Source organism: Lucilia cuprina, chromosome 2 (assembly GCF_022045245.1).
Source record: "Lucilia cuprina isolate Lc7/37 chromosome 2, ASM2204524v1, whole genome shotgun sequence".
Classification (NCBI taxonomy): domain Eukaryota; kingdom Metazoa; phylum Arthropoda; class Insecta; order Diptera; family Calliphoridae; genus Lucilia; species Lucilia cuprina.
Window position 1 is genome coordinate 60,221,838 of NC_060950.1, and position 14,151 is coordinate 60,235,988.

The 14,151-nt window shown below is 29.2% G+C and overlaps 1 protein-coding gene across 1 annotated transcript in view; it reads left to right on the forward strand.

The window, feature by feature from the left end:
• Positions 1–13,574, forward strand: part of LOC111684770 — a 37,921-nt gene extending 24,347 nt beyond the window's left edge. The window contains exons 3-4 of the mRNA XM_046955663.1: positions 352–445; positions 13,426–13,574. Coding sequence (XP_046811619.1) covers positions 352–445; positions 13,426–13,574 — 243 coding nt within the window. The remainder of the gene's footprint in view (positions 1–351; positions 446–13,425) is intronic.
• The last annotated feature ends 577 nt before the right edge of the window (positions 13,575–14,151 follow it).

Here is a 14,151-nt window from a genome sequence, read left to right on the forward strand (position 1 = left end):
AAAAAAAAAAAAAAAAACACAAAACACAAAACATTTAGTAAATTAAGTGTGTTGCCTTTCAATTATGCCAGTTAGAAATGAAAATTAGATTAATTATGTTAAGAATTTTACTTACATTAATATTGTGTTTTGGTTTTTGTCAAGAAAAGAATAAAAGAAAACACAAAACAGGATGCCACCAACATTAATAAACTTATTTTTAAAATAAAATCAAATGTGTTGAAAAATGTTGTATGAAAAGGTGTTTTTATAAAGAAAAAATTCCAATTAATTTAAAATATCTTTAAAAAGTGTTTTAAATTTATTCATTTTAACTTATGTTTTATTCTCTTTGTTTATATTTATTTTCAGGATATTAAACGTCATGATCAAGGCATCTATCGTTGTCGCATTGACTTTCGTACTAGTCAAACACAAAGCTTCCGTTTTAATTTATCAGTCATAAGTAAGTATTCTTAAAATTGTTTGCAACTTCAATATTTCTATCTATAACCCATGAATTTTTTATGTTGTTTATTAAAAATAAATATAAAGCTCGTTTTTAAAATAATCATACATTTATTGCTAGTAATAACAACAATAATGTGTACATATTTTATATTTTTTTTGGAAGAGAAAATTTGTAGCTGTTGATACCCGGTAGTTTTATTAAAATTTTAAGAAAGTTTTTTTTCTAGTACATTAGAGAGAGTCAATCTTCACAATTCCTCTTTTAGAGGAAGAATTTAAACATTAGTATACAACTGGCTATTATGCCAGTCTTTAGTAGACTGAAAATTCGACATTGGGGAACTAGTTTAGTAACCTGCTGGGCATTTATGTATATATAATGCAAAAAATTTGTACATAGAAGCATCATTAAAAATGCAACAAATGTGCATACATAATCATGTCGTTGTTATTTTAAGAAGACAGAAATACAATTTTTAAAATAATGTAGAAATGTTGAAAAAATAAAGCTGTGACACTATCAACCAAAATCAAACAATTCCGCCCTGCATTTATAATAGATTTCATAAGAATATATATATATTTAGAATCCACTATAATTTTGAAGACGCTGATGTATATATTTTATAGTTTTTTTGAAATAACAACTGCTCTGTAAGGCTTTGCTATGAAATTACTAGAATCTTTTATTGTTTTGTATTTCAATATGCATATTTGTGTTGCATACTTATTTGCGCATTCATTTGCATATTCTTGTTATTATTCGGATATATTTAATACATACATGTAATAATACCAACAAATCAAAGTATAGTAAACTGTAAACAATAGAGTGAAAATAAAAACAACAGCAGAAAAATTATGTAAAATATATTTATCTATGTATGCATAACTACGTATGTATTTGATTGGAATGAACAAAAATTTGTTCGAAATTTTAACATAACTTGAAGAAATCAACCTGACCAATATCAAATCGTTTAAAAAGGAGGAAGATTCAAAGTCTTTTTAAGATGTGTTAGAGAGGAATTAGTATGATTTTTTTTTTTTTTGCAAAGTGAGCCTTATATCTAACAAACTTTTTTGGATTTTTGTTTTATATTATGACGACACCTGTACGTATACGTGTTAATGTTTTTTTATAATATAAATATTAAGTATACGTCTCCCTTTTATTTTGTGTGCTGTGTTCCCTGCGCTATTATCCGTGAGTTATTTATTAAGATCTTAAATACAATTTTGTAGATGATTGATTTTTTGAAGTTAACGATTTGCTACTTATGGGCATGAGTTACCGATCAATGTTAATGTAATTAACTATTTTTATAATGTTTCGATATAGCTGATCTTTGACGAAATTTCACTGAAATATCTTCAAAAGTTAGTTAGTTAGTTAGTTGGTTAGTTAATTAGTTTAGTGAGGTGAATATGTAGACATGAAATCCAAAGAAATATACCTAGAACTCTATCGGGCCTGTTGTGCGCTCCCAGTGCCTCAGTAATGAATCGAACCTACCTACCACTTACATACCAATCATAAAAAAAGTAAAAGTTTTATATTTGCCTGTGCCGAATCCTTTATACCCTTCACCATGATGTGTTAAAAAAGCAGTCAATCTTCTTCTTTTGGTCTCTATGTGCTTAATTTCATATTTCTAGGTTCAATATTATAGAAAATTCAAAAGTAACTTTTGAAATACAGAAAAGTTCCCTTTTATGAGTTCAAATCTTATTCCGACTCTACATACTTAATTTCATATTTCTAGGTTTGGTATTATAGAAAATTGAAAAAATACATTTTAAGAAACAAAAAAGTACGAAAAAGTTAGGTCTTCTCGACAAATACGGGCTCCGCGTACTTTATTTCATGTTTCTAGTTTCAATATTAGAGAAAATTCAAAAATTATCTTTTGAGAAATGAAAAAGTACCAAGAAAGTTCAATTTTATGGGTTTTTATTTAAGCCAGGCTCTATATACTTAATTTTAGGTTTCTAGCCAATAACAACACATTAGTGCTGTTTTCGCTCTTCTACTCTTGCTTCGCTTTGCTTTTATAAACAAGTACTAAAAAAAATTTACCGTTATGTCCTTTGTTTTTGTTTGTTTGCAATTTTAGCATGAATAAAAAATCCAAAATTTAAATAATATTTTCTGAGGTTGTCTCGGATTTTGGCTCATATCTCTATTTTTATGTACCGAATTTGCTGATTTCAAATAGCGATCTACTCTAACACATGTCTAACAAAAATATTGAAAATTTGGATCTTGCAGATATGTGGCGTCTTCGGAAAACTGATTTCAACAAACACACAGACGGACAGATAGACAGACAGACAGACAGACAGACAGACAGACAGACAGACAGGCAGTCAGGCAGGCAGGCAGGCAGACAGACAGATAGACATACCGACAGATAGACATACCGACAGATAGACATACCGACAGATAGACAGACAGACAGACAGACAGACAGACAGACAGACAGACAAATAGACAGACAGACAGACAGACAGACAGACAGACAGACAGGCAGGCAGACAGGCAGACAGATAGACATACCGACAGATAGACAGACAGACAGACAGACAGACAGATAGATAGACATACAGACGGACATGGATATAAGGATCCAGAATATATACAATAGTTTATGAGGTCGGAAATTATATTGTAGAAATTACAAACGGAATGACAATCTTATAAATACCCTTCTCACGAAGGTGAAGGGTATAATAATGTGTAAAAAAAATCTGCAATTTGCAAGTATGCTTTACCCATAGCAATATCGATTTACCACAATTTCATTTTAACCATACTGCCAGATATAATCAATGTAAAACATTCAAGTGGTAATAATTTATAAGAAGTTGAAGCAAAATATTTAAAAACAGTTATTATATATAAATATACAATATCGGTTATATTCATACTTAAAGGTATTTTACAACGGTGATTATAAAATTGTTAATATTTTCAACATATTGCTATTCTGAGATAACCAAAGGAAAATATGCGGAAAAACAGATTATTTAAATAAGGTGTAGCTTACGAACAAAAACAATCGGTGATACCAGGTTAAATAAGTAGTAAAATTGATGTAAAAGAATGGAAGAAAATATGAAAATGAGTGTTTCATATCGAGAGCTACTTTCAACTTTAATATGAGAGAAGTGAATTCTTATTTAAACTAAATGATGATATTAAACAGTGATTAATAATTTGCAAAGTTTTAATATTCATAAAAATTTTCAAAATTGTAAACGGTAAATTTTAAACTCATTTCCACTCTTTTCCAAAATTTTCATTTACAATTCATTCCAATAGACAATTTACAGTTATGAGCAACTTAAATGTTTTTAAAATACTTTAAATAAAATATTGACATTTTACATGCTTACCTTCCTGGTAAATATTTAAACTTTCCATTGCCGTATACAAAACACCACTTTATTTTAATACTTTAAATAGCAAGCCAGCAAACACTGCGGACTCTCTGAACTTACCCAGGCACAACTTTTCTAATTAACAATAAACTTTCGAAAGAAAATCCTTTAAACATAGCACCTCTTTCCTAACATCAAATAAATATAAATTAGTTTAGGAAATTCAAAACCCATCGACAACATTGTTCAAAGATCAAATATCATTAGATGTTAACTGTCCCTTTTGTATGTTTTACTACGTAATGTTTTTGACTTTTTATAAATCCCTTTTAAATAACTTGCTACAAATCACAACAATTTTACAAGATTTCTTGTTATTTTCCCTATAAATATATAAATAAGTTTTTTTTTACTATTCTACGTTCTTGTCTTTATCCTTAACAACAATAGATACAATAACAGAGAAATCTAACAAATTTAAAATAGATTTAAATTACTATTGCTTACAGTTTGTGATACAAAAAAAAAGGAAGAGGAAAAGTGCGAAAGGGAATTCAACAGGGGGGAAATAAAAGTTGTGTCTAGAATAAATTTAAGTGTTAGAGAAAATTGAAATGTATAGGAAAATAAAAAAGTTAAAGCAATTTAGTTAGAGAATCCTAACAAAAGTACAAATATAACATTATAATTCTAGACAAACTACCACCAGGGCGTATAAGCATTAGAGAATATAATAGGAAATGGGAAAAAACAACTGAATTGATTGATATTAACGAGCGTGCATAATAAGTGTAAGAAAATTTTTGCTGAATTTTAATGTTTTACTGTTGTGATTTTTAAAATATCTTTATATATATATTTGTTTTGATGGTTGCAGATTTCTATTACTTTATGGGATTATATTAAGTAATGTTAAAGCTCAAGTAAAATTTGTAAATTGTTATTTATTAAGGCAGTTAACATGGACTACAAATTTGTTCCACTTATGAAAATAATTAAATCAACAAAAGTAACTGTCCAAATTTGAAACACTTACTAATATATTCCGCAGACTGCTTTGTAGACTATAGTATTGAACTAGAACTAACCTTGAACTGCACTAGAACTGAACTAGAACTGAACTAGAACTGAACTAGAACTGAACTAGAAATGAACTAGAACTGAACTAGAACTGAACTAAAACTGAACTAGAACTGAACTAGAACTGAACTAGAACTGAACTAGAACTGAACTAGAACTGAACTAGAACTGAACTAAAACTGAACTAGAATTGAACTTGAACCGAACTAGAACTGAACTAGAACTGAACTAGAACTGAACTAAAACTGAAATAGAACTGAACTATAACCTTACTAGAACTGAACTGATATGTGTATTTCTTGAAGAAAAATTAATTAAAACAGCGAAATCTGTAGCTACATAAATATTTACAATATTTTCATGTATTTTGTAGACCAATGCGTTTGCAAGTAAAATTTAATGATTTCATTCTTCCCATTAAATTTGAAATCAATCACATTTTCTTATGCACAAACTTATAATTCAACTTAAATACAGCAAACAATTGCTGGCATAAAAATATGTCACGGTATTGTGAACTAAATCTCATTCAAATACACGCGCACACATTTCTACACTTAACAGCAGTAGAAGTTGGAGAATAAAATGCATAAAAACAAATCAAATGGAAACTGTCTGGATTTCTAATAAGAAACTTTTACAGTCATAGAATTTCTAACAAGTTTATGAAACAAGCACCCCCTACGCACATTCTATGCACAAATAGAATATAATTTATTATTCGAAAGTTTTGCCAAAGAAATAAAACGTTTTTAATGTTTTCTCTCAGTCGTTTTTATTTTTTCAATTTAAAATCTATCAAAACAACTAGATCCTAGTTGGAGGGCTTCTAATATAAACTGAACAAAACAACAAATAGAAAATAGAAAGAGTTTATTATTTACTCTTGTTATTTATTCATTTCAGTCACAATTTATTTCTATTGCTGATTGTTGTATTTTATGGTTATTTTTTTTAGTGCGTCTACTTTATTTTTTTTATAGAGTAGAAAGCTGTTAAATAAATGAAAAACATTGACAGCCAAACAAGTAGGAAGTAAAAAAAAGAACTACACTTAGTACAATTATAGCAATTGATTTTATGATGATTTTTTTCCATACGCCACCACGTACGCCTTAAGGCCCAATGAGAAAATTAATACACATGCAAGCACCGGAACAGAAACTAATGTAAAAGTATATGTGTATATGTGTTTATACAAAAAAAGTCACTCATAAATAAAGCAAGAAGCAGCGAACAGGACAACGTAAACAAAATAAAACACATTTAATCAAAGCAACAGCATAAAATAATGAACAAATGTCCTTGTAGTTGATTACTATTGATATTGATGTTGTTATTGCTGTTGTTGCTATTTTTTCTGTATTTTTTTAATGCTTTTTATAGATTCTTGAATTATTTTGTTTCTTGTTAACATCGTTAAACATAATAGCGTACGCTTTCCATTTAAGTACCTTAAGTTCCTAACAGAGCAACAAAAGAAATTTAACATTATGACAGATTATTCTAGGAATTTTATAGAAAATTTTTCTAAACATTTAAAATAAATTTAAAAAAAACAAGTTAGAGTGCTATATTCGGCTGTGCCGAATCTTAAATACCCTCCACCAGCTACTTTTATGTTATTAATTTTCTAATTGATCAAATATTTGTAAAAATAAGTTTTCTCATGTCTTTAATAGAAAAAATCCCAAAAGTTAAATCTATTACAATTCCAAGATTTATTGAACATTATAAATTTAGTAATTTGCATGTAATTTGTATATATGTGTGTGAAAGATGTAGAGATTTTCAAAATACAAATACATATATAATTATGTTCTACACAAAATTTTGTTCAACATAAATTGACAATGTTCTTTAAATACGGTTAAAGCGCTTTTAGGGTCCTGCCCCTAATATAGGAGAAAATAAGTATACAAAACTAATATTTTTGCAAAATTATGTATCAATAGCTTAATTTGGTAATAAGTAATGTGCGTTTAAGACATTTTCGTAAAATGACTTTGTATGGGAGCTATGTCCAATTATGTATATAAAGACAAAATTTACGAATTCTGTATCTATATCATTACTTGGTAATAAATATTGTGATTCTAAGTGATTTTATGGACCTAGTATGAGGGCTATGACCAAATATGGACCGATCGTAAAACTATTTTATAGTGTATTTATGTATATAAGAGCAATATTTTTGATAAATGTATGGATATCAATATTTGGTTATGAGTTATGTGCGTTTTTTATGATTTTCGGAAGGGAACCTTGTATGGGAGCACTGAACTAGAACTGAACTAGAACTGAACTAGAACTGAACTAGAACTGAACTAGAACTGAACTAGAACTGAACTAGAACTGAACTAGAACTGAACTAGAACTGAACTAGAACTGAACTAGAACTGAACTAGAACTGAACTAGAACTGAACTAGAACTGAACTAGAACTGAACTAGAACTGAACTAGAACTGAACTAGAACTGAACTAGAACTGAACTAGAACTGAACTAGAACTGAACTAGAACTGAACTAGAACTGAACTAGAACTGAACTAGAAACTGAACTAGAACTGAACTAGAACTGAACTAGAACTGAACTAGAACTGAACTAGAACTGAACTAGAACTGAACTAGAACTGAACTAGAACTGAACTAGAACTGAACTAGAACTGAACTAGAACTGAACTAGAACTGAACTAGAACTGAACTAGAACTGAACTAAAACTGAACTAGAACTGAACTAGAACTGAACTAGAACTGAACTAGAACTGAACTAGAACTGAACTAGAACTGAACTAAAACTGAACTAGAATTGAACTTGAACCGAACTAGAACTGAACTAGAACTGAACTAGAACTGAACTAAAACTGAAATAGAACTGAACTATAACCTTACTAGAACTGAACTGATATGTGTATTTCTTGAAGAAAAATTAATTAAAACAGCGAAATCTGTAGCTACATAAATATTTACAATATTTTCATGTATTTTGTAGACCAATGCGTTTGCAAGTAAAATTTAATGATTTCATTCTTCCCATTAAATTTGAAATCAATCACATTTTCTTATGCACAAACTTATAATTCAACTTAAATACAGCAAACAATTGCTGGCATAAAAATATGTCACGGTATTGTGAACTAAATCTCATTCAAATACACGCGCACACATTTCTACACTTAACAGCAGTAGAAGTTGGAGAATAAAATGCATAAAAACAAATCAAATGGAAACTGTCTGGATTTCTAATAAGAAACTTTTACAGTCATAGAATTTCTAACAAGTTTATGAAACAAGCACCCCCTACGCACATTCTATGCACAAATAGAATATAATTTATTATTCGAAAGTTTTGCCAAAGAAATAAAACGTTTTTAATGTTTTCTCTCAGTCGTTTTTATTTTTTCAATTTAAAATCTATCAAAACAACTAGATCCTAGTTGGAGGGCTTCTAATATAAACTGAACAAAACAACAAATAGAAAATAGAAAGAGTTTATTATTTACTCTTGTTATTTATTCATTTCAGTCACAATTTATTTCTATTGCTGATTGTTGTATTTTATGGTTATTTTTTTTAGTGCGTCTACTTTATTTTTTTTATAGAGTAGAAAGCTGTTAAATAAATGAAAAACATTGACAGCCAAACAAGTAGGAAGTAAAAAAAAGAACTACACTTAGTACAATTATAGCAATTGATTTTATGATGATTTTTTCCATACGCCACCACGTACGCCTTAAGGCCCAATGAGAAAATTAATACACATGCAAGCACCGGAACAGAAACTAATGTAAAAGTATATGTGTATATGTGTTTATACAAAAAAAGTCACTCATAAATAAAGCAAGAAGCAGCGAACAGGACAACGTAAACAAAATAAAACACATTTAATCAAAGCAACAGCATAAAATAATGAACAAATGTCCTTGTAGTTGATTACTATTGATATTGATGTTGTTATTGCTGTTGTTGCTATTTTTTCTGTATTTTTTTAATGCTTTTTATAGATTCTTGAATTATTTTGTTTCTTGTTAACATCGTTAAACATAATAGCGTACGCTTTCCATTTAAGTACCTTAAGTTCCTAACAGAGCAACAAAGAAATTTAACATTATGACAGATTATTCTAGGAATTTTATAGAAAATTTTTCTAAACATTTAAAATAAATTTAAAAAAAACAAGTTAGAGTGCTATATTCGGCTGTGCCGAATCTTAAATACCCTCCACCAGCTACTTTTATGTTATTAATTTTCTAATTGATCAAATATTTGTAAAAATAAGTTTTCTCATGTCTTTAATAGAAAAAATCCCAAAAGTTAAATCTATTACAATTCCAAGATTTATTGAACATTATAAATTTAGTAATTTGCATGTAATTTGTATATATGTGTGTGAAAGATGTAGAGATTTTCAAAATACAAATACATATATAATTATGTTCTACACAAAATTTTGTTCAACATAAATTGACAATGTTCTTTAAATACGGTTAAAGCGCTTTTAGGGTCCTGCCCCTAATATAGGAGAAAATAAGTATACAAAACTAATATTTTTGCAAAATTATGTATCAATAGCTTAATTTGGTAATAAGTAATGTGCGTTTAAGACATTTTCGTAAAATGACTTTGTATGGGAGCTATGTCCAATTATGTATATAAAGACAAAATTTACGAATTCTGTATCTATATCATTACTTGGTAATAAATATTGTGATTCTAAGTGATTTTATGGACCTAGTATGAGGGCTATGACCAAATATGGACCGATCGTAAAACTATTTTATAGTGTATTTATGTATATAAGAGCAATATTTTTGATAAATGTATGGATATCAATATTTGGTTATGAGTTATGTGCGTTTTTTATGATTTTCGGAAGGGAACCTTGTATGGGAGCTATGACCAATTATGGACCGATCCAAAAAAACTTTCATTGTAATATCTCTGTATATAAGAGCAAAACTTGTACCAAATTTTATATCGATATCTTTGGTAATGAGTAATGCGCGTTTAAGTGATTTTCGGGAGGGGACCTTATATGGGAGCTATGACCAATTTAGGACCGATCCAAAAAAAACTTTCATAGTTATATTTCCGTATATAAGAATAATATTTGTACCAAATTTTATATCGATATCTTAATTTAGTAATGAGTTATGTGCGTTTAAGTGATTTTCGGGAGGCGACCTTGTATGGGAGCTATGACCAAATATGGACCGATCGAAAAAATCTTTCATTGTAATATTTCTGTGTATAAGAGCAATACTTGTACCAAATTTAATGTCTATATCTTAATTTAGTAATGAGTTATGCGCGTTTAACTGATTTTCGGGAGGGGACCTTGTATGGGAGCTATGACCAATTATGGACCGATCCAAAAAAACTTTCAACGTAATATTTCTGTATATAAGAGCAATACCTGTACCAAATTTTATATCGATATCTTAATTTAGTAATGAGTTATGCGTGTTTAAGTGATTTTAGGGAGGGGACCTTGTATGGGAGCTATGACCAATTATGGACCGATCCAAAAAAGATTTAATTTTAATATTTCTGTATATAAGAGCAATACTTGTACCAAATTTTATATCGATATCTTAATTAAGTAATGGGTTATGTGCGTTTAAGTGATTTTCGGGAGGGGACCTTGTATGGGAGCTATGACCAAATATGGACCGATCGAAAAAATCTTCAATTGTATTATATTTGTATATAAGAGCAATATTTGTACCAAATTTTATATCGATATCTTAATTTAGTAATGAGATATACGCGTTTAAGTGATTTTCGGGAGGGGACCTTGTATGGGAGCTATGACCAATTATGGACCCATCTAAAAAATTTTTCCTCTAAATAAATTCTATTGTCATAAAATTTTAATTTCTAAAATTTTGTGAAGATATCTACATTACGACGGAAGTTATTAACAAAAAACCAAATTTCCGGGAATTTGTACTTTTGTATGGGAGGTATATAAAATTGTGGACCGATTCTTTCGATTTTACGCAAATATTAAGCTCTTGTGTGGAAACGAATGTGTGCCAATTTTTATTGAATTATCTTGCATAGTTTTCGAGAAAATTACATCAGAATGTGTAAAAAATGCCTATTTTTTTCGAGGTTGTTTCAAATTTTGATTCATAACTTTTCCCGATGTGAACCGATTTTGCCCATTTTCAATACCAAACAACTTAGGAAAACAAAGAACATTCTGGGTGAATTTGGTTAAATTCTATTGCTTCGTTTTATCGTGAGCGTGTTTTACACAGACAGACGGACAGACGGACATAGCTAGATCGACTCAGAATTTGATAAGGACCCAGAATATATATACTTTGTTGGGTCTCAGATGAGTATTTCTTGGTGTTACACACGGAATGACAAAGTTATATATACCCTCTATCACCACTGATGGTGGTGGAGGGTATACAAATTGCTCAAATTCGCTTAACGACAATTGTGGATGGGAAGTAGTATACATAAAGCGTTTCTAGGTCAGTTTTTCATGATAGACATTACAATCAAACCCTCATATTTATAAATGCTTAATAAAGTTATTGATGGTTTATTGTAGGAAATTTTATATGGCAAATGAAACCTCAATTTATCTGAACAGTTTTTAATTGATTGTTCAATATATGTATATGATTGTTCAAACGTATCTTTACATGTATTGAATGATCAGATAGCGATCGATTTTACTTATATTTTGTCTATTTCTATTGAAATCTTAATATATCTTTGATTGATCACTTTGTCATTGATTGTTCAATAAATGTATATGATTGTTCAAACGTATCTTTACACGTATTGAATGATCAGTTACCGAGCGATTTTAAACAGAATTAAGATGACTTTTTGTCTAAATTGTTTGATTTCTATCTACTAAAATCCCAATTTATCTTTGACTGATCAATAAATATAAGGAGAATCAGTATGTTATTTTCTTCGATGACAATTTGGTTCGATGCAACCGGAAGTGGAATCTAAATGTTTGCTAGATCGATAGCAGTTTGGTTGTTATGTCTGTAATTTAAAATTGTGCAATTAACGCTATATATTTGTGCGGATATGTCCAATAGGCTTCATTGGAAAAAATAACACATATTGCTTAAGAAAACACAACTGATCTTTATACTATTGAATGATCAGTTTACGATGTCTGAAATCTCTCCATTGAAACTTCAATTTATCTTTTACTGATCCGTCTGCAATTGATTTTTAAATATATGAAATTTGAAATACAAAGATGATCAGTATGATATTTTCTTTGATGCGACCAGAGGACGAATCTAAATGTTCGGAGGATCGATAGTAGTTTGGTTGTAATATCTGTTTTAAAAAATGTGGCCTAAAAACGCCACACTACTAAGGGCAATTGATGTACTGATATTTCGAATGGGCTTCATTGGAAACAAATAATACACATTGTTTAAGAATACACAACTGATTTTTAAACGTATTGACTGATCTGTTAGCATTTGATTTTCAACATATATAAAGATGACTTTTTACCTTGAATGTCTGTTTTCTATCTATTAAGTAGAATGTTTAATAAATTGACTTCGGTGCTAACTATATCTCCTTTAACTGATCAGTTTGTAATTGATAGTTCTACATATGAAATTTTTAATATAAAAAGGTTCAGTATGATTCTTCTAAGATTTGATCGATGTTAAATGATATGAAAAATTCCATATGGTTAAAAAAATCATAACTAATCTTTATACGTACCTACTGAATTGAATGATCAGTTAGCCTTATAGCATTTCATATCGATCGGCTTTTTATTATTGTTAAATATGCCGCTCAGAGTATTAGGGGAATATCCAGTATCTGAAACTACAAGAAAGAAGGAAAAATCATTCAATATATAAATATCGTTTAAATTAGACGATTTGAATAATACAGTTAAGCTGATCGCACAATACTGAGCTATTTTGGTGGAATGCATAAAAAGAGAATCCGATCTGTTTATATCAGTGGTGCTCAAACACATACTACCATAGACTTCCATAGTATTATTCGTGTTGGTAAAGCAGTAGAGAACAGAAGTCAATTCAAAATAAAAGTATACTAATAAAATGACAACAAACTATAAACTATACATTTTGACAGCCAGCGTATATCAAAGTTTTTCAGCAGGATTTTCTTACACTATCACTCGTGCTATGAAATGACAATCTTAAGCTTCACTGATTTATACAAATAGATAAATAGATTTTTTTCAAATATCAAAATTAGTGGACCATCTGTTGTATTTAATCAATTTTTTACCAAATTATTTTTTGTTCATTTATAATAAAGCTGACTCCTTCTTGCTGTAGAAGCAGTAGCAGAATAAACCAAGAGCCTATCAATTCTATTACTAGTCCTCTAATACCAAATTTGTGCTACTGTCTGTCAATTATCTTTTATTTAATAAAGCAATTTTTTCCATAAATATAACCCATTTTATAAAATTCATTTATAACTATTAATATTGAATTACATTTTGCCGTCTATTTTTATTGCAGTTCTTCCAGAACAACCCATTATATTAGATCGATGGGGTCGTCAACTAAATGGTACAAAATTAGGGCCAAAACAGGAAGGTGATGATATTGTTATTACCTGTCGTGTGGTAGGAGGTAAGTTTTTGCAGCTGGTATTTCCGGACAAATAATTTTCAATTTCTATGTTTTTTGTTGTTATTCTTACTTATACGTTTAAAAAAATAAGCAAACAACAAAATGAGAATAAGAAAAAAAAAAAAAACGAAGAAAATTCACTAAACAAAAACACACAGCTGAATAACACCATATACATACATCTACACACACGTGTACATCGTTTTCTAATATACAGTGTTGTTGTTGCTTATTTAACAAAGCATGATAAAAAAATATGACATCTTTTTATAAAATTTTCAGATGTTGTCTCGGATTTTTGCTCATATCTGCGTTATTTACTGACCGATTTTGCTGATTTTAAATAGCGATCTTCTCGAAAGCATGTCTAACAGAATTATTGAAGATTCGGATCTCGCCGATATCTGAGGTCCTCTAAAAACTGATTTCAACAGACAGACGGACATGGCTTAATCGACTCCGCTATCTATAAGGATCCAGAATATATATACTTTATATGGTCAAAAATTATATTATAGAAATTACAAACGGAATGACAAACTTATGTATATATACCTTTCTCACGAAAGTGAAGGGTATAATGAGATTTTGACACTACCTTCTATTTTTCTA